Below are 22,590 nucleotides of genomic sequence, written 5' to 3'. Positions count from 1 at the left end.
ACCGTCACTCAACTCGTTGGAGTGTGGTACTTAGCACCAAGCCTGTTAGGCGCAGGTTCCCTAAACAGTATCTCAATAACACGGTGGAGCGTTGCATAAGAAGCGCGAAATGCTTTTGCTGGACTGCAGCGTATTCTCGAAATGCGATCGGATGACCAGTTTCTCGCAGGGGTTCCCGCTTGCGCTTTCGATTTCTTCTGCCTGTTCACTGGCCACTACGCCGCGTTGAAACGGCGAAAGGAATTCCCAAGCTAGTCGTAAGCTGGCTAGATCGGACCAGTACCGCTCTGTGAACTGAATTCCACCCATTTGGTAGATGGGGGGTCAGTGGTGGCTCAACGAATGAACTTGGATACGCTGGCGGAAAGTAGCTCAGTCGGGTAAGAATGATCCTATGTGGGATCCCGTTCGAGAATCTGCAGACCAGAAACTACAGTATCGAGCTCGCGTTCACTTCTGATGCCGAAGCTCTCCAGGTCTTCTTGAGGGGAAGTCGGCAGTTCCATCACCTGATGTCGTCCTTCCTCCTCCGTTGTCCAAAAACCACATACGACCCCAGTTTTGGACATTGTCACTTCACTTTAGAATTCGCGAAGTGGACAAAGTTGTCTCATTTGACGCTAAGAACCCTTCGAAATATGAATATAAATGCTTGCGAGGAAGAATGGTTCATCGGGACGAGAAGTTTGTCGGATCCGTTCATCTGGATGATAAGCTTGTTTCAATTGGCCAAGGGAGGAGAGCAGAATTCATTATCCTGTCTGAGTGCAAAGATCTGATGGGTGGTTCGGCACTAGAAGAGATTAGGAGCCCATGGGGCAAGGCTGGGACTTTTACTGGGTAATGTTTCTGAAGTGGGACGAGAGTTTCAAGGTGCAGAGAGACGCGGGATTGGGCAAATACTGCAAGAAGCTGTCAATACTTGCCTTGACCCCGGAGCGATGTAGAAGGAGATAATCTTGGGATAGAGTTACGTTGCCAGCAGCTCAATTGAGTGATCCAAGTTTCAATTTTATAGCTATAAGCAGTACGCAAATTCACGACATCAAGATTGACTTTTAGGGCTAGGTTTGGCCAACCGAAAACACCGTGGCTGCCAAGATGCGGAAAAACTGCTCGCGCCTCTCCCCCGATTCGGAAGAGGGTCGTAGTCAACCCTTGTCTTCCGCTATGAGAAGCCTAAAGAAAATAGCACATTTCTCCTCTAGATATCGAAATTTCGAGGCTTGTGACGATTCTAACGCTATCTTTACTAATCGCAATATAGGTGGTACGGAAAAGTCTTTATACTAAGGTCGCTAAACCGTCTTAAGTTAGCCTTATTATATTAAAGTAATAAAATAAAAAGAGGGGCAAGTAATACTCCTCAAATAACTATTCATTTTATAATAATCTAAGGTCTTTGCTTATAGACTTCCAAATAACTTCCATTACTTATATTTAGCGGGGAGGAGGTGTGACGCTCCGCTCTGTGTGTCCGTCCATGGCACACGAGGCCCTGTTTGGTTAAGTCCGTTTTCGAGACGGGCTAACTGCCCTTCGTGCCCCAAGTCAATTTTCTTGATCGATGATGAGATTGTCCTTGCACGGGCTGCGGCGGATGGAGATACAGAGAAGGTCAAACGGCTGTTGGACAAATGGGATCACCTAACATCTGGCCTTGCCGCAGTTCCAGAAAGCTTGAAAGTGCTGACCATGTATATGAACGATATGCTAAGATATGTGAAGGGACCTGGGCCTTCAAAGTTCCAATTGCAGATTCCTACTATAATTACCAACTTTAGAAAGCCGTAGCAGTACCAACAGTAAAGAAAGTGCGAGGTAGAAACGACCCCTATGCCAAATAGTTCTGTCGTTGATTCACTGTCGTCAAAGTATAGCTGAACTTAGTAGACAAAAGTAAGACCAGTTAGAGATGGCGTCCAGTAAAATGGAGGCTGCTGATGAAGATGTGCCGATGACGCAGCCTTTGGGTACCTGAGGTGGTATACCCGCAGGTCCATCGTGCACCGCAAGATGTGCGTCCTCTTGCAAAGGAGCAATAGCCAGCGAAGAGGGAGTCTCCATGACCAAAGACTGTAATCTCGCTAAGGAAGTCCGCATGCCGTTAGGCATTGCAAGCCATACCAGCATGAAGACTGCAACCATTGAGGAATACCATCCATTTTCCCCACTGAAACCAAAAAATGGGTCGTTCCAGGACGACCCGTTGCTTCCACTTCCAGTTGTTCCTCCAGAAGCACCACCGTCCCCGTTTTCTTCGCTGTCTTTTCCACCGTGGTGCTTGCCGCTGAATCCTCCTCCACCACCACCATCTCCACCATTATCATCTCCACCATTATCATCTTCAGGCATGCCGCCAGGATAAGCTGCTGCTGGTTCCTCTTTCTGCTTCTTCTTATCTCCATCAGCCTTTATCTCCAGATTGTAACGCCGAGGTTGCGGAGGCGGGGGTGGAAAGGATTCATATGAGCCGGAATCGAGGTTGTACTTAGAAGGCGAAGGGATATGTGGAAAGGATTGATATGAGCTGGAATCGAGGCTATACCCAGGAGGTGAAGCTTCAAAGACCGTGAGAAAGATAGATGCATCGACCGCTCCCAAGTTATCCCTCCAACGAGCGTCTTCCGGTCTGTTAACCGTGGTCACAGGGCCAGCGTTTTGGTTGGCAACTAGTCTTATACCAGGAGCCAGGTGGTCAAGATCAGGGGGGTGCGAAGGGGTTCCTGCAGCTGCGCATTCTTTCCGGTGACAGCTGCTTGAACTACTCAAAAAGCTCGGAATAGAAGCATCAGAAGGCGGCGAAGGAGGTGGAAGCATGCTTTGCCGGAAGATTTTGTTGTCAGGACACTTCGTCGGGTCACACTGGCACCATCAGCATCTTCTCAAAGTTATCTCTTGACAAGGCGATTGTTCACTCACCTTCGTTCTAGTCGCCCTGTGATGGTCACAGATATTTCCTCGATTCGCGGCAACCTGTATCGCTTCCTCTGCTGCGAGGGTTCTTCTGGTCCTCTTCTGTGTCGTTTCTCCTGAATTGAGATCCCAAACATGCTGATTCTGCGAGAATGAGCTTTTCGCTTGTGTTGCCGCTTTGGCGCGCGACTTTCTAGGTCGCTTTTTCGAGTTGGACTGATTGGCTGGTTGCGAAGATGTTGTGGATTCTTGCGTGGTCGAGTCAAACTGGTGAAATTGTGCGTCATCTTGCGGAACTTGTTCGACCCGAGTAGCTGAGGTCTCTCCTTGAGTTTGAGGCTGAATTAATGTTGCAGTTGGGCCTGCGGTGAGAATCTCTTGCGATGCTGCAGGCATTTGCAGCTGCTGGCTGCGCAGGAAAGAGAGTTGTGCTGCTCGTAGCTTCTCCTCGAGGGTTTTCTGCAATGGAAAATGGATACTTAGAGCAATCGCGAGCTCTCCGGAGCCTTGCGGTGGATCGAATTGAAGTGTGCCATCGGAAGCATAGCTGATGGTGTAGGTTGGCACCTGGAATTCAGGCTTCTGGCTGGCAGCAGGGTCTGCCATTTTTCGGAGAAAAGATGGAATGAATTGAATGAGATGCTTCATGGAAAATAAGCATAAAAAACGATCCAAGGAGGCATTTATGTAGTAATCACATCTTGATTATCGGTGTCGCAAGTACCCGATGTGTTCGATGTGTTCAAGATCAGCTTTCGGTGTCGCGCCAAGGGGGGCCTTCGGTCACCTAAAAGGGCTTAGCGGGTGGCCTTAGGGGGCGTCAAAGGAGCGCCATGTCACAGGCGACGAAGGAGGATCCACGACCTGCGAAACGGCGGAGGCTTCCCTCGACCAATAACGCTCCGACACTACCTGATGAGCCGGCACCCGTCGCTAACGACGACCACCATCCTTCGCGAACCTCTCGGAGTCCCTCGGTTACGGTGGAGTTGGCACTATACGCGGAGTATCAGGAATGGCCCTTTCAAGGCTTCCTAAAACGTACCAAGATTCGGGACAAGACGATATACAATCTCGAGTTCCAGCTGCCCATGTCCAGGAGCACGAGCACCTCCACTCCGAAGCCTTGGGCATGCGTTCTGACGAGGAGACGGCCGCAGAGGCCGCAACCCCTCACGACGCCAGCGCACCTCCCAAGATGCATCCCGCCGCCGGGGAAAAAGTAAAACGACTCCCCCCCCCGGTGTCGATTAGGGGTGTCGATGGCAGAATCTTTTTTTTTTTTTTGGCTTAGCGCTTGGCATTTCCCGAGTTTATTACTAAGGAACCGATTTAGCCTTAGAATCGCATACGCCCCCCTCCTCCCCCAACGCCCTCTGCCCCCATTATCCCGTGTATTAAATAGGATTATTAACAGATTTTAGAGTTTTAATAATGTCTAAATAATTGTGTGTATAAGTTTATATATAAGAGCTCTAGTTCTGGGGCGTAGAATAGGCAAGGCAATTATTGTGCCCGAGGCAAATAAGTTCCAGGGTAAACCGGCGGGTGCTCAGGTCCGGAAAATGGAAATGGACTTTAGAGAGGCCAAGATTCTCGCCTGATACGGGCTCATATACTAGTAGATCTGATGTTTTTACTAGGCTTCGCTTCTGCTCCACTTACTAAATCCCCTCAACCTTCTCTGAAGTCTATATTAAAGAGGAAGCGGGAAGTGGTTATATTAAGCAATGACAATAACAATTCAGATCTTAATAATGGAGGGAAGGAATTACCAGGAGATAGTAATTATAGGCCGGGAAATAGGCAATCAAAATGTAGAGATAATCGGGGGCAGTTTAAAAAAGCGAGGACAGAGTAATAGTACTGGGCGCATTTGACTATAATATATGGGAATTGCGTATTTGGCCATAATTAGGTGTGTTTTCCATATAAAATGTGGCTATTAAAAAAATCGCGATTCTTGGTTTTTTGATTTTGAGAAAGAAAAAAAAATAGTTGCCGTAGCGTCCTTAAATCAACCTGTACCTGAGTATTGTGGTACGGCAGGCCGTACTCTCCAAAAATCATGTTGTTTTGGCGGTTTTGAGGTTTTGGTCACATGGCAAAGGCCGCGGCCTTTTGCACGTGACTTGCGGAAATCACATAAGAAAGCTGGTTTTTCTGTAGTCCTAGAGAACAATCCCTCCTGAGTATTCAACCAATTGAGCTTTTGCACACTGTACACTGTTTATGCTTTACTGTTTACACTTTTGATTTGTTGTTTTGCTGTTAAGTCACGTTTTGCGCTCTGGTGTACTTTATGTGGGTTTTTGTCTTGTCGCAGTTTCCCTCCCACAGTATCTGGGGTATTTTGCAGTATTTTTAGTACTTGTTGGTCCCAGGGGACTAGGTATTAGACCGCGGATCATAGAAACCAGTCGCATCCCTCTTTATCCACCCATACACCTATTAGCCTGCCCCTCAAGAACCATAGCGTTATCGATTTAGGGTATCGTTTTGCTTCGATGTGCTGCGATTGTCGTGCTTGATTGTTTAAGTGCCGAGTTACACAAACACGGGTATGCAAAGGAGAGTATCTAAGAGAGAGTCGTATATTAGTGCAAGAATTTGATACATGAGTCCGAAAATGTTGAGCTTCTTGTAATACATTATAAGTATCGGTCCACAGCGCATCCTGTGTCTCTATGAAGTACGAGCTCTGTGGACTCTTCGACGTTCGATATCTGCGTTCGTTCTGTCTATTTCCCTGGAGCCAGTGTGGGAAATAAGTAGAGTAGAGTAGAGTAGTAGGCCCTACTCATATTCTACTCAAATAAATTTCTCACTACTTATACTCTACTCAATACTTTACTCAACTACTCTAGAATATTCTAGAGTAATTAATTAGTATACACGTAATACCACATATAATATTATATATAATATATTAGCCTAATTAGATAAGGCTCCGGGGTAACCCGAGTTTAGCGCCACTATATTATTTAATTAAGTAATGGCAAGGCTTAGTAAGTAAGATAAAACCTTAATATATTCTTAGGCTTTCTCGGCTATTCAAGGCAAACTTTTCTCTTAAGATACTCTTATTATCTAAATTATATAATAGATTTAATAAGAGTATTATTAAGATAATATCTTACTTAAAAAGCTAGGAATTATTTAAAAACAAATTAGAAAAAGATTTCGAGAGAAAAAAATCTGTTTTTATAAAAGAAAAGTAGTATTTAAATAGCCTTATATAAGCTCTAGCTTAAATTATATAGTACTACTTAATAGATACCTTATTTATTTATTATATTTATATAAATTGCACGTGACTACTCTTAAATTACTCTAGAGTAGTACTCTACTCTACTTTACTCAAGTACCATATTACGCTACTCAAACTCTACTCTACTCTACTCAAGACTACTCTAGAGTAGCTTGAGTAGCTTGAGTAGTTTTTGCCCATACTGCCTGGAGCTGAATTGAAGCTTCCTTCAGATCTGTGTACCTCTTTTCCAATCGTAACATTGCATGCCTCTTGGGAATATCTGTCAGTTGGGACTTCGGTCGAGGAGCTGCTAATGTGACATTTGCTGACTGAAGATATGAAGTCAAAAACGTTAGGCTAACAGGATGTCGCCAAACGCGCCCGTCTATATCGGATTTGGACAAATTACGCTAAAAGAAGTGTGTATGGATCCACTCTTACTCTTAGTAACTGGGATGGAGTTATACTCATTGCCGCCCTTGCGATATTCATTCAGGTCTGCGTGTGTCAGGTTTTTTGTCCAGCAATTACCCTTCTACGCTCGATCTTGATCACCGATAACAGGTAACTTCACATCCAGCTCATCAGTGGCAATCTTGGAGCATCATGTGCTTTATTACCCACCAAACATGCACCACGAGACAGGTCATAGACGGGTGGCATCAGCAGCAGCAAGCAGTACTAAGGAACAACAAATCTGACATAGATACTCTCTGGCCGTTGGCGCGAATAGCGTGGGCCTGACGGTCCCGCACCTCACGGAACTTTAGCAAGTCTCTCACTCTGATATCGGCGGGGCCGCTTCACCTCATTGCCTTCAGCACTGCCGGTATCCTATCTTCACACCCCAATGTCGACAACCAAGTGCTTCTAGCACAGCGCTCCAGCTGCGGACCAGGGCAGAGCATACCACAATCCCGGACCAGATTCTCTGGGGAAGCTATGCCCAGATGACCATGCATGCCAGCGACCAATATTGGCGGAGCTGCGAGGGGGCTCCCAGACTGCAATTTTGTACTGTACAAGCGTCCGCAGCTGAACTGGACGTCTACAACAGCGCCATGCCCATTCTCAGAGGTAGTGCGCAGTGTGGGGATTGGTGATCTTTAGGCACGGGGTGTGGCTAAGAAGGAGGAGGGTTTCAGCGAGAGGGGTTGGCGCCTGGCGGAGGGGCATATTTCTTTTGCTGGTCGCGCTTTCAGCCGCAATGTCCCGGGCTAAAGATAGCAACACCGCCTTTACTAGTGAGGCTCGAGAGATACCTTATACTTGTTCTTCTTGCATTGTACTTCATTGTGGTTATGATGAACAAAGGTATCCATTTCTGAGGCCCACCGGGTCTTTTATTACGATGTATATTCGACTCTTGTGCGCCGCTTGGATTTCTGGGTGAGCGAAGGGAGAAACGAGCCTGCGAGAGCGAAGAACATCTGAGCCACGATTCTTGCCAAACCAGGATTGCGAAAAGAAAAAAATACCATCGATATCAGAAATGCACAATTATTACTGGAGTTGTATGGCACTCGCCTTGACTCTCACACGCAATACAAGATGCAAACCATGTCAAATCAACTTGTATGTTCAACGACATCAGCTCAACTACCTCAATATCAACACCCAACCAAATCTCTCCAAACCCCCTCCCCTCGTGTCCAACCAAGAAGTATAGACACACACAAAATGCAGCTCATCTCATATCGTCATAACGAAGTCGGCCCAAGCGAGCCTTTCTTTCCTTCTTTTATCCTCCCTTCCATCCATCCATCCATCCTCCAATCCACCCCCTTCCTTCCATCCACCCTAAATCTCTCCACCAATGTAGCCCCGACATGAAAACTCCCAGGGGTAAACGCACCAACTAAAAATAAACAATATATATCAAAAATATCATATCCAACAATGCAAAATAAAAAAATAAAATGAGAAACGCGAATTTAAAGCTCTAAGGCGGGCAAGGGCAAAAAAGGGGTATAAGCCAAACAACGAATCGTTAACAAGTCTGTCAGCTTGCGCACATGCAAAAAGGTATATGCGGAAATATAAAGGGACCCGCCAATTCTGGGGCCAGGTTGGTGATTGATGGGGTATTGATAACGATATTGTATGTGCGGGAGCGAAGCGGTGCGGCCCTCCTATATCCATGATATATATGTAGGCTCGAGGTATCGTATAGGAGGGAGAAGTATGTCGGGAGGAAGGAATTACGTAAGTCCAGACGTATTAGAATTGCGTAAATGATGCGTTTGGGCGAAGGAGAAGAGACGGTGCCGAGCCGGAAGGTATGCACAGAGAAGTCAAGTGGAAATGGGTAGTGTGAGCTCAGAGCAGGTACCCGGCAGCAGCGAATAAGATGACGAAGCCCAGGATGCTGCCAGAGGCAAACGATTCTGAGGCGCCGGATTTCTTCGTCGTGCTTGGGATTGGGCTTGGCGATGTGAGGGCCGCTGTTGAATAGGAGGTTCCGCTGGGCGCGACGACGCCGCTTGAGGTGGAAGTATCGTTTTGGAAGAGGATGGCGCCCAAGTTGGGGGTTGCGGTGGGCGAGGTGGTGTTCACACTGCTGGATGGGAGGAGAGAGATGGTGTGGCCAGCTTTGCTGGTGGTGGTGGTGGTGGTAGTGGGTGCAGCGGTTGACGTCGTAGTTGGTGTTTCAGTTGTACTTGGGGCTGGGGCGGGAGTATATGTTGACGGGGCGGGAGCTGGAGCAGCGGCGCTAGAAGAATCATGGGTTCCTGATCCAGCATCGGAGTTACCGCTCTCGAAAACGACAATATTAGCTGTTCCTCCAGAGGGAATAGTGACGACGCAAAAGGCGGCTCCGCCTGCTCCATTTGATTGATCAGCGCTCGTGACACCGCCGATACCGTTGGCTGAGGGATCGATGGAGCACGGTGTGCCATTACAGCCAGACCCTGCGCACTCGATCTTCAGGCCAAAGTTTGGCGTAATGTGGGAGAAGTCGTCCATGTATTTTGGGTTCCATCCGATCTTGTAGAAGGTTTGGCCGCTGGAAGTTGTCTGACCTCCGATAGCATAAGGAGCCCAGTTGCCAAGAGGTTTGGTCCCATCCCCCCAGAGACAGCACTCATCAGTGGTAAGTCCAGGAGTATTCACGTAGAAACTGTTACACGTTAGAGCACATCTCGGTATCGAAGAAAAGCACTTACTGAGCGGAAGACCCGATCCAGTAATCTGGTCCAGGGACTGCTAACTGTGACCAGGAATCGCCTCCCACCTGGGTTGCGATCAACATGGCCTCATTACCAGGCAGAACCGTCTGGCAGAACGAAACAGGCTTGCCACATGTATTCTGCGCGCCGACAGTGCCGGTTCCTTCAGCACAATAAGGTTTCCCGGGGAAGGGTTTGTGCACCACGCCACTGTTGTCGCAGTAGAGCCCGCCGTGCTGGAATTGTCAGCCATACTCGTTCCTGAGAACGTCAAACAACATACCATATTTAGTGGGTAGGTATAGGATGTTGCTGCCGGATCCCATTGCATCATTACCATCCCCGGTTCGCATGCATACGGGCAATACATCCCCGGAGTACAGGGCTGATCTGGACTCATGGCCCAGCCAGCATTCTGTGATCCAGGTGTGACGGCAACCATTCCATCACCACCCGGGAAAGCGCATTGCCCAGAACGAGCGCCCAACTCATTCTCAATCCCTTCAGCTCGGGGTGAGGCCTGTATCGTCTTGTGTAGGTGTCTGTGGTCGTGTCTTTTCCCGTCCAAGTGCGTGAGTTGATGGGTGTGCTTTGCATCGCAAGGCAGGCACAGAAGGAGTATGGCCGTGCCAATTGCGGCCTGAATATCCAAAAGCTTCATCGTGGGTATCGTTATGATCTGTTAGCGGCCTGATCGTGCCGTGTTCGCAGATGCTGAGTCGCGTGTGTTCCTCCCACGTTTGTTATGTTTTCCGCCCGCGCAAAGTGTCAAGATTCGAGGATTAATGCTGCGAACGACAGAAAACGTTTGTAGATCAGCTATTCCTCCAGCATCGAAAAGAACGACTTGCGGGTGAGCGATGAGTAGCGGGTAAAGAGCGTGAGGGCAGTAAGCAGCCAAGTGAGTGTGTTGTGAAAGGTGTAAGAAAGAAGAGATGCAGCGACCAACGAGTATGATGGGGGGGGGGGGGATGGGACGAGAATGGGAGGATGGGGCAGGTGGCCGAGGAGAAGCTTTGCGGCCCAGCAGCCCAGGTCTTCCCAAAGTTTACAAGCACTGTGCGCAGGCCAGGCCCCCGATCCTTTCCATGAACCAGCGTCCAAAACATGATTGCGCATTTTGCACAGCCAACCAGCTGCGGCGCGCACGAACAGTGCTAACAGTGCTGGCTGCTGGGGAAATTGCTGGCAATCTCGCCCCATGTCGTCAATCACGGTCCGGCGTTTTCTTGTTTAGCCGAGGGCCAATAAGGGGCGCCTTGGGCCGAAAGGGTGCATGCGGCGTCTAAGCCCGCGCCTCTGTTCCTGACGCTTGTACGGAAAGGGGGGGGCTGCAAGGACCGCAACCCGTCGGGGCGAGCCTTGAGCGAATCAGGAGTTCGCATAAAGACAGGGCCCTCAGCTCATCTCCCCCCCTGTCTCTGCACATTGAGACGAGACTCCCGCCCTCCCACGCTCCCACGCTTCACTCGCTGTTGCGCTGCAGCCGAGATCCAGTGATCACTTCTCATGTGACCGCGACTGCGACTGTGCCTGCCAGCAAAGACGTGCAGTCGACGTCTGCGCTGGCTGACTCAACATTGTCAAAGGGCTTGGCGCTATGGTGCCAACATCGTGGACAGCCACGCGAACAGACGCGTTTATCAGAAATTGGTCAATAAGTGACATGCGCCGCACCCGATGTTGAGGAACTGGTGATTCGCTCTTGACTTCCGCTTTGCCTTTTACCCTGATGGCTTCATTTGATGTTTGCTGGCAATGCTGAGTGTCGTGGAATTGTTTTCCTATTCCAAATGCCGCATTCTGTCGCCCACAGCGTTATTGTTAAGAAGAAGAAAGGAACAAGAAAACGGCCAGCTGGCCCAGCGCCCAGCATTCCTGGAGTGCTTCTTCGGGCGTTCTTCCGCCTCTTGACTTTACGGAGGAAGAGACGAGATGGCAAAGTTCTGGATCTGCAGCAGTGGCGTAAAATGGGGGGGGGGGGGGCATCTTCAGGGCATCTGCGCCGAAATGCTCAATCTCGGCTCTATCGAATAGGGGCATGGACTGTGAAAGGAGGAAAGCAATTCGATGCACTTGCAATCAAGATTTCCGGCAAAAAGAAATACTGTAATAAATCTTCATCTCTTCGTCTGCGTGGCTCACTCGAGCTGTCAAAGTCGCTCAGCCCGTCTGCAGGGCATGTTTTGCATCCTGCGCCGTCCGCTTCAGCGGTGAGATCAGATAAGGTTGGTTCGTCGTGCATTCGTATCACGATGAGGCTGAAAGATTGTACAACTTGTTTATCTCGAGTGCATTGGTTGTACGGCCGTTCTGAGGCAACATGAACATGCGAACCAAACAGGTAAGAGGATAAGAGCAAAATTCGCAACAGGTACGATTTGGGTGCATCACGTGTACGCTGCAGCCTTGCGATTTAGGCTCCTCAGTTTCGCAGCCTTTCCCCTCCACCCCACATCACACCCCAATGTCTGCACCAAAAATCCCGAATCTTCTATCTCTACCAGGCGGTCCACGATCTCGAGGTGGTCGAGGCAGAGGCCGAGGGCGCTCTGCAGGAGACCCGGATCATGGAAATGCTGGTGGGAGTGCTCGGAATCGCAAAGATCTCGACATCCAATCTACAGACACAGATGCAGCAGTATCGCGGCTCAGCGCAGTGACTCTGGGCTATCTGCATGATCCCTATGCCTCCCTCTTTGTCGCTGGTGTCGGGACTCGCAGGTTGCCCATCATAAATCGAGGTGCGTTGCTTCAATTGCAAGTGGAACCATTCTGCTGATATCCGTTTCCCAGGCACCTATACACGAACCACAGCCCTCGATATCCTTATAAATGCCTTCCTCTCACATTCCGACCCCGACCAGCCGCAAACGAAACAAATCATCTCTCTTGGCGCAGGTACAGACACTCGATATTTTCGTCTGCGATCACAAAGTAAACACCATAACCTGATATACCACGAATTTGATTTCCCTACCGTCTCGGAAACGAAACGGCGGACGGTATTGGGCAATCTATTGCTATCAAAGCTTAACGAAGACGAGGCTCTTTTCCCGGATCCGCGACATCCACCACCAAATCAAGTATCAGACTGGGGCTTCACCCAGTCCAAGAACGGAAGATCGGAGACAACATACTGCTGCCATCCACTCGACCTCCGACAGCTGCCCTATACCCAACCACCGCACGAGTTCCACAGTCTAAAGACCGACATACCAACGTTGATTATCTCCGAATGCTGTCTTTGTTACCTAGAAGTGGATAATTCCCGAGATGTAGTAAAGTGGTTCGTAGACAGGGTCCCTTCCTTGGGAATCGTATTATACGAGCCAATTGGGGTCGATGATTCGTTTGGACAAGTGATGGTCGCTAATCTTGCAGCGAGGGGGATCACAATGCCGTCGTTACGATCCTACAAAACGCTATTGGATCAGAAAAGTCGACTTGGGGAACATGGCTTTACTTATGAAAGCGGGGGTCAAGAAGCGGAGACTGTCGAGAAGATATGGGAGCAGTGGATCCCCGCCCCGGAAAAGGAGAGAGTGGATAGTCTCGAAGGTCTAGACGAAGTCGAAGAGTGGCAAATGCTCGCACGACATTATGCTGTCGTCTGGGGATGGAGAGGAAACTCGGGGTGGGAGGGCTGGCGCGACTTGCGCACAACTCCCGCACCTCCACCATCATAATTCTAATGCAAGACATCCGGCACATCTGAACCGATGGTCAAGGTTTCAGAAAGATTGTCGTTATACATTCCTCCACCTATACAACGCATTCCCCCAGTCTCTTCTCTTCTGGCGATGACTTCCCTTCCCTTCTCATTTCAGTGATTTTCTCCCCTTGCTTCTCTATGCTAATTTGCGAGTGCGATAATGACTTCCTCCTTCTGTTCCCTCTTTTTTCTGTTGTCTTTATCCGCCTCGACGGCCGCGAGTGCGACATATCAACTTGACGCCCGATTTTCGGGGGCGACGTTTTTCGATAACTTTAATTTCTTCACTGTGAGCCACCCCCCATCTCCCGCAATTCACACCACACTTGCTTGCTTCAGAAATCACTAAGCCCATCGAATATGCCAAATTGATGGCTTGCATTGACCAAACCATAGGGCCACGACCCAACCAACGGATTCGTAACGTACCTCTCCCCCTTTCCCCTTCTCCCTCACTCTTCCCTCTCCCCTACCTAATACGTCCCAGATATGTCACTGCGCCCTTCGCCTCCCAATGGGGCCTGACTCGACATCCCCCAGACGGAAGCGTCTACATCGGCGTCGATTACATGAATGTCCTTAACCCTTATGCTGGAGTTGGAAGGGATAGCGTAAGGATTAGTAGCAAGAAGAGTTGGGGGACGGGGAGCCTGGTTGTGGTTGATTTGGCGCATGCTCCCGGGGGGCAGTGTGGGGCCTGGCCTGCAATGTGGTTGCTTGGCCCCAACTGGCCTTGGGGTGGGGAGATTGATATTATTGAAGGTAAGATTTTTTATGTTGTTGCAAAGAGGCTGCTTTGGAGGAATTGGAGAGTGGGAGCTGATGGAGAGAACAGGGGTTAATAGCAACACGAAAAACCTCATGTCGCTGCATACGTAAGTGTCCTTGGACGTGGGAAAAGAAAGGAGACTAATGACGAACTGCTAGATCACCAGGTTGCGTGGTAAACTCGGGTTCTTGGGAGTCGGGCAGCCGCACAACAACAAACTGCGATACGAGCGTAAACTATAACTCAGGATGTGGGGTGACGTCTGGCGACTCGCGTTCGTATGGTATGTCTTGTGATTTCTCGGAATTGTTCCTACCTCGCACGCTCCACTCCAAATATTACCCTTCAGGAGAATAAATAAACACTGACCGGACAAATCTTCTAGGCTCAGGTTTCAACAAGGCAGGTGGTGGCGTCTACGCCACTCAAATAACTCCCACCTCTGTTTTAATCTGGTTCTTCCCTCGCAACAGTATCCCATCAAACCTGCAAGATCCAGCGACATGGGGAGTGCCACAAGCTAATTTTGTGGGCTGTGACGTGCAAACTCATTTCAGCAACCTACAGTTGGTATTTGATAACACATTTTGTGGGCACTGGGCCGGTGCTGTGTGGCCTTATGATGCTTCTTGTGCCCCGCTTGATGGGAATGGATGTGTGGATTTCGTTGCAAAAAATCCGACAGCTTTTGAAGAGTCGTACTGGGGAATTAATTACGTTGAGGTGTATACTTTGGGATTTGCGCCGACGACGAGTAAGAGTACAACTTCTTCGTCTAAAAGTGCTTCACGTTCTACTCCTTCGACGACTTCGACTCCGTCATCTAAGCTATCGAGCTCATCTACCAAAAAGGCATCATCCACTCCAAAGACCACAAGCACGACTTCATCACTCAAGAAAACGAGTTCAACTTCGAAACCAGCCTCTTCGTCCTCAAGCAAACGTACAAGCAGCACGAGCACGAAACTCTCATCCTCAACCTCAACTAAGAAGTCAGCGACTACTTCACACCTCTCCTCATCAAAGCCAGCATCGACATCCAAACACCAAACCTCAAGCTCTCCCACACCCATAGCACCACCATTCTCCCCCTCAAGCCCAAGCCCAAACACAAACCCAAACCACCACCCAGTCCTCACCTCGCCCATCCTCTCGCCCACCACCCCAGACACCCTTCTAAGCTTCAAACACCTAGGCTGCAAACCCTCCACCTCTTTCCCCGCCCCCTGCACCAACGTCACAAACCCCGACACGAGCCTCACCTCCTGCCTGCAATTCTGCCGCCACTACGCGTTCGCAGGGTTGCATGGTACAACCTGTCTCTGCAGCAACACGCTTCCTCCTTCCTCCGGGTCCCAGACCCATATGCAAGGACACGAAATCTGCAATTCTCCTTGTCCCGGGGATGGAAGTCAGGTTTGTGGGGGGCGGGGAAGTGCCAGTGCGGGCGGGATCGAGGGGAGAGAGATGGCGGGGAGGGTCAGCGTAACGGTTTTATCAGAATTTGTAGCCGGTGGGTGGGGTTGGTGCTGGCGGGGTGGGGAATGAAAATGAGATGGTGGTTCGTTCGCAAGGTGGGAGGACGAAAGGATCAGAGGCTAGCTGGGGGATGGGTTGTTCGGTTGCTTAGTTGGTGATGCCTGTATGGGCGATATTGGGGGGATAAGTGGGTTTGAGGGGCTGGGTTTTCTGGGTTTATAGATTGGGGTTGGTGAGCGTTGGGGATATATACATATCTGGGTTTGTTCTTCTTCTTCGCTTTTTCAAAGGTCCGAATGGAGATGGTGTATTTCCCATCCTACCATTATTCGAAGTTTGGAGCTCTGTACACCCAGGTACACAAGCAAGTCTATCTAAACTCCTTCACCAACTCCTCACAAACACCCCAAACCCTCTCTCCCGTCCCCCTCTCCTTCTCAAGGTTCAAGTCAGACCAGTACACGCTGTCTGGAAGCGGCGTGGCGCGGTGTCTAGAAGAGGAAGCCATCAGCGGCGGGTTCTATGTTCGAAAGGTCGGGGAAATCCATCACGATGTAGAAGACGGTTCCTCCACCTTTGGAGGAAGAGGAAGAAAAAGAGAGGGATCGGGAAGGGTGAGGGTAGGATTCTTGGATGGAGGTGACGGCAGATTCGGCGGAAGAGATGGATTACGAGGTTGTGTAGGCGTGAGCGTTGAGGCGGTAGAGCGCTGTGCAGTTGAGAGGCAGATGCCGGCTAAGTCTGACACCAGAAAATAGTAAATATCGCGGTATTGATTGAGTCCACTATCTTAAATCTAGTATAACTCTGGCAAAAATTAAGCTTGAAAATGAACGAAGAGCTTGAACCCTTGGACTACATGAAGAGAGGTTGTATTGTCAATTGAATAGTCTAAGGAACACTATATCCAAGTGAACCTTCGAATTTCCCCTATAAACAATAACCCTCTTCTTGAAGTACTGTTCGGTTGTTCTTTCCTCTTATGGGACCATTTGCTAACTTTAGTTTTCGTAACCAATAGACCATGAAAAATTTAAAGCTGCGATATCTAGAACAGCGCAGGTTTGGACCGTCTCTCGCTCGCAGGTATATCTCCAGGAAATGGATCGAAAGAAAACCTTGTCCATTCAACCACAACCCACAAAACAATATTCTGCCAGCTTAACCTTTTACATTGACAACATACTCGACTCGATTCATTCAGTCATCAACACGATGGCGACAGCGCTACCTTCCGGCGACAAGGCCCCAGTCGTGAGCTTTTGCGAGCCTCAAACAACCGTAGCAATCTACATCACAGCACAGAAATCGTCTGACTCCCAAGAGAAAGTAGCACGAGAGCCCCTCCCTAGTCCAGCCAGCGCCAGCGGCTCCCTTACCACGCAAACCACCTCCGAACCAGAAACTCCAAAGTTTGTCATCCACAAACACTTGATCTGCCATCACTCCCCTTTCTTTTCCGCTGCTTTCAATAGCAATTTCAAGGAAGGAATTACTCAAGAGATGACCATAGACATGGATCTCAACGCCTTTGGATTGTTCGTGAACTGGCTTTACAATCAGGTTATCCTTGGTGCCAGCGGAGAGCAGCCTGACCTGCCGACTCTGGCTCATCTATGGATCCTTGCTGATCGAGTATTGATCCCTAAGTTGCAGAACCAAGCTATGGATATCATGTATTCCCGTCTACTGAGTGGCGGGAGTGTAGTGAGGCAGGAGTTTTGCTCATTTTGCAACATTGCCGACGAGCATGCGGATGGAGATAATTATCTCACTGAATTGGCAGCTGCTCTTTTGACTTGGGAGCACCCGAACTTCATTCTGAACATCGACCCGAACCTGGTCCCTGCTTCAGTCTTTGCAAAATCATGGGCTTCTCTGAAGATACTGCAAGGCCTCGGCTCGGGACAACCTGCTACTTTGGTCACATTCCACGTGAAAGAAGATGCGAATTGATAGGAGTTGGTCGCACGGCGTTTGGATAGATGGAGCTGTAGTTGGACGACGGGCACAAAAATGAGAGGTATAGAAGGAGGCTTTGCCTCTGGTTGTGGATGGCTCCTACTTGTTAATAGTAGAGTTGCAAGAGAGCACGTCGTCAGATTCACACAACGATCACAGCATCCGAGCATGGATCATAGGAAGTAGAAAAGCAAATAGAATGGCAAGCATAATCGCAAACAAAAGGAGATACAACTATAAGCATAGACCAGTGGTATTTTATTCCACGCATTATTAAAATGAGCTAAGGAATAATATTAGGAATAAGATTAATGTAATTGTTTACTAACTCACTTCATAAAGGCTTAATAATTAATCCTTCTCAACATATTGATATCCGACGAGTATCGTTATATTACACCTCTAGTTTTGCTTCTAGTCCTTCCTCCAAAATACCACATACAAGTATATGATTTCCACTGGGTTGGAAGCTCGGCTGTTGTAAATCCGCTACAGCCTGAAGGGCTCACCCGTTATTTCTGGGCGGGTGGTTGGCTTACTATACAGTCGATTTCACTCCTCTAATTTGTTAGCAGCTAATAACTTGAGATAGACTTGACGACGAAACTGATAATGTTTCGTCACCGATAAAGTGGATGTTGAGATAGAGACAGGGGAAGTTGACCTTGCTCCGCTTCGGGCTAGCTTGTCAGAAGGTTGCATGAGTGTGGTCAGAAGTCCTTCAGCCCTGAGCTGCAGCTGCAACTCTCCTTCGTCAGCTTACCTCGAGAGATCAAATATATATCGCCCCACCAAACTTGGCCGTCAGCATGTTGCATTCTCTTCACCACTTTCTTCATTGCCATGGCGCACGTTATGATGTCTCGAGGGGCCGTGATGACCCACCAAACCTCTGCCCCGGAAAACGGACCCAGCAATCTGGCCCTCCCGGTGGTTGAATTCCTTCCCATGTCCCAAAGATTGGAGATCAGAGACAGCAATGAAGACTGGACTGGGAAAACCAGTAGCGCACTGAGGAGGAAGCTTCAAAACCGCTTGAATCAAAGAGCTGCTCGTATGTGTACCCCTGCCCCCATCTTCCACTAGGTTCTGACGTATCCAAGGGAGAAGAAAGCTGCAAGTAAAAGAAGCTGCTGCCTCAAAGTACACAGCCATCATCCAACGCGCGACCGCGCTGGAACAACAGTGGTACTTTGATTACTGCCGCTTCCCAGTCGAGCGTCCAGAGTGGAATGCCCTCCAGAGATGCATGAATCCTTACAAAAGGAGGCATGTCATATCGGCGCCCAACTTCGGGTCTTTCCTCCAAACTCCACTGCCATCAGACCCAAAGCTACTTACACTATTGCACTTCAATCTCGTGCGCGCACTAATGCAAAATGTCTTCATCCTGAATCTGGATCCGGATGACATGAGTCTGGACCAAGAATCCCCCTTCGCAGACCCTCAGAAAAGAGCAGAGATCAAGATCGACGCTTTGCCTCCCATGCTCCAGCCGACGGAATTACAGATGACAACTCCGCATCATCCCGAGGTTGACTGCTTTCCGTTCCCCGAGTTTAGGGATAATAGGATTAGGTATGGGGCGACGTATCCGATTGAGCAGTATTGTTTGGATTTATTGTATGGGGTGGAGAGTTGTTATAGTACGAGGGAGTGGGGACTGAATTCCAGGACGGGGTTGATTGCTTGGGGGGAACCATGGTTGCAGTCGAGTTGGGAGGTGGAAGAGGCGTTTGCGAGGAAGTATAGGAAATACATTGTGGGGTGCAAAGAACTGCTTGCGACTACGAACCATTGGAGGAAGAGTAGAGGGGAACCGCCGTTGGTATTGGAACTAGATGAAGAGGGTGGGGATGAGAGTTCATCCAGTTTTCAGTTTAAAGCTTGGGCTTCATCCTCTTGTCATCCTCCTCATTCTTAGCTTGCTCAGCTAGCACTCGTCTCAATACCTTCCCTGCAGCACTCTTCGGGATCGCATCAATGAATCTAATGCCCCCACGCAACCGCTTGTGCGGAGCCACCTTCTTATGCAACCACTCACAGACCTCCCTCTCCAGCTCCTTCCCAGCATAATGCCCCTTAGCAACCACCACATACGCCCTCGGTAATTCCGTCTCCCTCTCCCGGCTATAAACCCCCACAACAGCCACATCCGCCACCGCCGGATGCCCCAAAAGCAACCCCTCAAGCTGCGCCGGCGCAACCTGAAACCCATTATATTTGATCAACTCCTTGTACCGATCCGTCAGGAACACATTTCCCTCCTTGTCGATATACCCGATGTCACCACTACGGAACCAGCCCTCACTCATGGACTCTGAGGTAGCCTGAGGGTTCTGGTAGTAGCCTTTAAACACGTTTGGCCCACGCATCCAGATTTCGCCTTCCTTGCCTCTCGAGACTTCGCAGGTGCCATCCATGACTTTGATGCTCATAGAAGGCAGAGGTTTACCGACTGAGCCGGTGGGGTTGTTCCAGTCTGCCCAGCTCTGAGCCACCTGTTAGCAACTTCTAATCGTGGGAAAGAGGGGAGGATGTACCTGGCTACTGATTGCAGGAGATGCTTCTGACATGCCGTATGATTGCTTGATTGGCACCTTCAATCTTTTGTAAAACATATTGATTAAGTCGTCTGAGAGGGGTGCGGCTGCAGAGTGCATCATTCGGAGAGAACTGAGGTCGTATTTGTCCACGACGGGGCTCTTGGCTAGAAGAAGAACCACTGGTGGTACAACGTATGCGACAGTGATTGCGCTTGCTTGGATAGTTGAACATAGTTGGTTCAGATTGAATTGCTGCATGATATGCATTGTAAGTCCTCGGTAGAGGGGGATGAAGATCATGGCGTGGAGACCTAGGTTTTGTTCCAGTGAGTTCGCATTTTTCCAAAACATGAAAGATCCCCCAAAAGGGAGCGGGTTGGGCTCACCATAAATATGAAACATAGGCAAGAAAGAGATCATCGAATCATTCTTCCAATCCAGCATCTCTCGATCTGGAGTACAGCTCTGCAAGATGTTCGCAACGATGTTCTCGTGGCTCAACATGACACCCTTCGGAAGCCCCGTTGTCCCTGAACTATACACCAAGAACGCTAGGTCTTCTTTTGGATTAACCATAGCTTTCTTTTCACCATCAATGCTTCCTTCCTCGGTTATCAAATACGAGAAATGCTTGACTCTTCCCTTTGGGTCCGACTCCCCAATCAGAATTATCCGGTTCAGGGGCAATCCAACAATCAAAGCCGCCTCCCTCGCTACCTCAAGACAATTTAAATGCGTTGTCAAACCTTTAGCACCAGAGGATTTCAGCAACGATGCTAATTCGCCAACTGTGTACAGATTGTTCATCGGGCAGACCACGCCGCCAGCCCAAAGAGTTCCGAAAGTGATTGTTGCGATATCTGCACTGTTCGGTGTAAACAACGCCATCACGTCCCCTTTTTGCCAGTTCCATTGCGTGAGCAGCCCTGGCCCGAGAGAGGCCGAGGTGGTGCGGAGAGAGTGCAAGGTGTGTTGCTTTTGGGTTGCGAGGTCTGAGAAGATTACTGTAGGAGATGTCAGCACATTTACAGAAACTCTCAAAGTGTACAGAGAGAGTCCCACCATGGTCTTCAGGATATTCTTGATCTGTCTGTTCGAATAGGAATGACCAGATATCAACTGGCGGGATTGAAATCGGAGGATGAGGGGAGTGGGTAGGCATATTTGCAAAACGCTGGACGGAGGAAGGAGCATCGACTCCCTAGGTCTGTGGTCAAATGAATCTATAAGAAGTTTTAGGATCAAAGGATAGCAGGGCATGGTGGGCTGAGTTATGTAAGTAATCATCTATTAAGCTTCACCAAATTGGGAGAAAGGTCGAATAAGCCAGGTCTGGGGTAGCTCGAAGCTAATTCGGTCCTGGTGGTTATCCTCATCCCGAAGTAAGCATAACCACTTCTCCAGATTACTGAACACTTTTAGGCATCTCTTAGTTCTATCAGTTGTCTCAAGTGCTACATCCCGGCTTGGTGGGCCCAATGGTTGGCTCCGTTAAATAAAACCATTCGGGCCTTTCAATTCTCGAAATCACCCCGAGAACAGCATCAATGCGAAATTCAATCCTAATAATATTTGCTTTTCGTGCTTACTGTGCACGCCCAAATCATTTCTTGAAGCCGAAACTCAAAATCTGGGGGTTGTGGGGAAATGTTCCGGACGTAAGTAAGTGATTACTATTCAGAGAGCCGGCACCTCGGCAAGTCAGCCAGCATCAGCATTAGGTTCCACGACACTGTTCATTTCATTTTCTCATGTACACCATCTCTTTATTGATAGATATGTTAAGGAAGCAAAAGTAAGCCAAAATATCATTACTGATCCTCGCAAATCTTGCAGCTATGGTCCGACCAAAGGGCGGAAAGCTCAACGTCTACGTGGACTGCGGTTCGTCCCCTCACTTCGCCCATTCCCGTTCCACAATTAACAGCTTCAGTATCTCCGTACTCCTGGTTTGGGTTCACCAACACCATTAAATATCGACCGCTGCTCAACGCCCATGGCGTTTCTGTAGACATTATCCCCTTCTTCCTGGGTGGCGCACGTGAAAGCGTTGGAAATCCGTGGACACCGACACCGAAATGGAAAGAGGAGTTCTCGAAGCAGGATAGTGAAACCACGGGACGTCTGTTAGGACTTAAGATCGTGCCACCGAAAGATTTTCCTATTCTTTCGTTGTTCGTAAGTGCATCGGGACTGGTTTGGGGAGTGGAAGTGTGATTGACAGATGTTGAAAACAGCCAGTGCGTGTAGCGACCTGGATCAAGGATCACTACCCCGATGATAAGTTTGAAGCTGCATTCCAGTCTCTGGTGTCTGGATACTGGAGCAAAGGGATAAATGTCTCTACCCCGGAAGGAATCATCAAAGCTCTTGACGGAATTTTTAGCCAAGCGGAGCTGGAAGAGATTCTGAAGAGCGCAGTGACGCCAGAGAATAAGAAGAGGGTTATTGATCAGACGGCGAGCGCTGGGGCCTTTGGTGCGCCGTGGATTGTGGGTGTGAATAGTGATGAGAAGAGGAAAGCCTGGTTTGGAAATGATAGGTGGGATCAGATTTTTGAGCATTTGGGTGTGCCATATATGCCTGTTTCGATTATTGTTCCTAGCAAATTGTAAATCTTAGTTCGTACTTCAGGTTTCGATAACGAGCAGCGCATGAGCACGAAGACGTCAGTCAAAGGATGTGCCGCTCCCTCAAAGAGACAAGTTCAGTTTAGCTAAAGAAAATCCAGCGTTGTCTTCTCAATTATAAGTGGACCAAATCATTTCGGAGGTCTTTTG

At 49.0% G+C, this 22,590-nt stretch overlaps 9 protein-coding genes across 9 annotated transcripts; 6 read left to right on the top strand and 3 right to left on the bottom strand.

Moving 5' to 3' along the window:
- Positions 1 to 1,580: 1,580 nt before the first annotated feature.
- On the bottom strand, positions 1,581 to 3,634 carry K444DRAFT_670426 (uncharacterized protein). Its single transcript, XM_024887623.1, has 2 exons — positions 2,923 to 3,634; positions 1,581 to 2,865 (listed from the first exon to the last, which is right to left on the bottom strand). The coding sequence occupies exons 1-2, from the start codon at positions 3,562 to 3,564 to the stop codon at positions 1,870 to 1,872; spliced, it is 1,638 nt and encodes a 545-aa protein (XP_024727700.1). The 5' UTR covers positions 3,565 to 3,634; the 3' UTR covers positions 1,581 to 1,869.
- A 4,854-nt stretch (positions 3,635 to 8,488) lies between these two features.
- Positions 8,489 to 10,000, bottom strand: K444DRAFT_638122 (glycoside hydrolase family 132 protein; the record flags this gene model as incomplete). The annotated part of the gene is made up of 3 exons (XM_024884212.1): positions 8,489 to 9,290; positions 9,337 to 9,575; positions 9,623 to 10,000. The coding sequence occupies 3 exons, from the start codon at positions 9,998 to 10,000 to the stop codon at positions 8,489 to 8,491; spliced, it is 1,419 nt and encodes a 472-aa protein (XP_024727699.1).
- Positions 10,001 to 11,806: 1,806 nt separating this feature from the next.
- Positions 11,807 to 13,123, top strand: K444DRAFT_576500 (leucine carboxyl methyltransferase; the record flags this gene model as incomplete). The annotated part of the gene is made up of 2 exons (XM_024877535.1): positions 11,807 to 12,083; positions 12,136 to 13,123. The coding sequence occupies 2 exons, from the start codon at positions 11,807 to 11,809 to the stop codon at positions 13,026 to 13,028; spliced, it is 1,170 nt and encodes a 389-aa protein (XP_024727698.1). The 3' UTR covers positions 13,029 to 13,123.
- A 25-nt stretch (positions 13,124 to 13,148) lies between these two features.
- On the top strand, positions 13,149 to 15,485 carry K444DRAFT_276799 (glycoside hydrolase family 16 protein). Its single transcript, XM_024871521.1, has 6 exons — positions 13,149 to 13,343; positions 13,451 to 13,479; positions 13,542 to 13,816; positions 13,890 to 13,929; positions 13,982 to 14,106; positions 14,209 to 15,485. The coding sequence occupies exons 1-6, from the start codon at positions 13,215 to 13,217 to the stop codon at positions 15,369 to 15,371; spliced, it is 1,761 nt and encodes a 586-aa protein (XP_024727697.1). The 5' UTR covers positions 13,149 to 13,214; the 3' UTR covers positions 15,372 to 15,485.
- On the top strand, positions 15,486 to 16,150 carry K444DRAFT_276796 (uncharacterized protein). Its single transcript, XM_024871520.1, has one exon. The coding sequence runs from the start codon at positions 15,599 to 15,601 to the stop codon at positions 16,058 to 16,060; it is 462 nt and encodes a 153-aa protein (XP_024727696.1). The 5' UTR covers positions 15,486 to 15,598; the 3' UTR covers positions 16,061 to 16,150.
- Positions 16,151 to 16,517: 367 nt separating this feature from the next.
- K444DRAFT_710972 (uncharacterized protein) lies at positions 16,518 to 17,258 on the top strand (the record flags this gene model as incomplete). Its single annotated transcript, XM_024888228.1, has 1 exon — positions 16,518 to 17,258. The coding sequence occupies one exon, from the start codon at positions 16,518 to 16,520 to the stop codon at positions 17,256 to 17,258; it is 741 nt and encodes a 246-aa protein (XP_024727695.1).
- A 954-nt stretch (positions 17,259 to 18,212) lies between these two features.
- On the top strand, positions 18,213 to 19,188 carry K444DRAFT_604241 (uncharacterized protein; the record flags this gene model as incomplete). Its single annotated transcript, XM_024878803.1, has 2 exons — positions 18,213 to 18,322; positions 18,531 to 19,188. 2 exons carry the CDS (start codon positions 18,213 to 18,215, stop codon positions 19,186 to 19,188), a joined length of 768 nt encoding a protein of 255 aa, XP_024727694.1.
- Positions 19,145 to 20,972, bottom strand: K444DRAFT_638118 (acetyl-CoA synthetase-like protein; the record flags this gene model as incomplete). The annotated part of the gene is made up of 4 exons (XM_024884211.1): positions 19,145 to 19,756; positions 19,808 to 20,121; positions 20,197 to 20,814; positions 20,873 to 20,972. 4 exons carry the CDS (start codon positions 20,970 to 20,972, stop codon positions 19,145 to 19,147), a joined length of 1,644 nt encoding a protein of 547 aa, XP_024727693.1.
- Positions 20,973 to 21,537: 565 nt separating this feature from the next.
- Positions 21,538 to 22,539, top strand: K444DRAFT_657598 (putative DSBA family oxidoreductase). The gene is made up of 3 exons (XM_024886173.1): positions 21,538 to 21,694; positions 21,744 to 21,988; positions 22,048 to 22,539. The coding sequence occupies exons 1-3, from the start codon at positions 21,649 to 21,651 to the stop codon at positions 22,423 to 22,425; spliced, it is 669 nt and encodes a 222-aa protein (XP_024727692.1). The 5' UTR covers positions 21,538 to 21,648; the 3' UTR covers positions 22,426 to 22,539.
- The last annotated feature ends 51 nt before the right edge of the window (positions 22,540 to 22,590 follow it).

This window comes from Hyaloscypha bicolor (assembly GCF_002865645.1).
Source record: "Hyaloscypha bicolor E unplaced genomic scaffold K444scaffold_183, whole genome shotgun sequence".
NCBI classification, from domain to species: domain Eukaryota; kingdom Fungi; phylum Ascomycota; class Leotiomycetes; order Helotiales; family Hyaloscyphaceae; genus Hyaloscypha; species Hyaloscypha bicolor.
Note: the sequence above shows the minus strand (reverse complement) of the source record. Positions and strands in the feature narration are given on the sequence as shown.

Bases quoted from the DNA above. Each gene is read 5' to 3' on its own strand.
- K444DRAFT_276799 (XM_024871521.1), top strand. From the start codon at position 13,215: ATGACTTCCTCCTTCTGTTCCCTCTTTTTTCTGTTGTCTTTATCCGCC. The intron at 13,344-13,450 runs GTGAGCCACCCC...ACCAAACCATAG, and splicing joins ATAACTTTAATTTCTTCACT to GGCCACGACCCAACCAACGG. The intron at 14,107-14,208 runs GTATGTCTTGTG...CAAATCTTCTAG, and splicing joins TGGCGACTCGCGTTCGTATG to GCTCAGGTTTCAACAAGGCA.
- K444DRAFT_670426 (XM_024887623.1), bottom strand. From the start codon at position 3,564: ATGAAGCATCTCATTCAATTCATTCCATCTTTTCTCCGAAAAATGGCA. The intron at 2,866-2,922 runs GTGAGTGAACAA...TGATGGTGCCAG, and splicing joins ACAGGGCGACTAGAACGAAG to TGTGACCCGACGAAGTGTCC.
- K444DRAFT_657598 (XM_024886173.1), top strand. From the start codon at position 21,649: ATGGTCCGACCAAAGGGCGGAAAGCTCAACGTCTACGTGGACTGCG. The intron at 21,695-21,743 runs GTTCGTCCCCTC...TAACAGCTTCAG, and splicing joins CAACGTCTACGTGGACTGCG to TATCTCCGTACTCCTGGTTT. The intron at 21,989-22,047 runs GTAAGTGCATCG...TGTTGAAAACAG, and splicing joins TTCCTATTCTTTCGTTGTTC to CCAGTGCGTGTAGCGACCTG.
- K444DRAFT_276796 (XM_024871520.1), top strand. From the start codon at position 15,599: ATGGAGATGGTGTATTTCCCATCCTACCATTATTCGAAGTTTGGAGCT.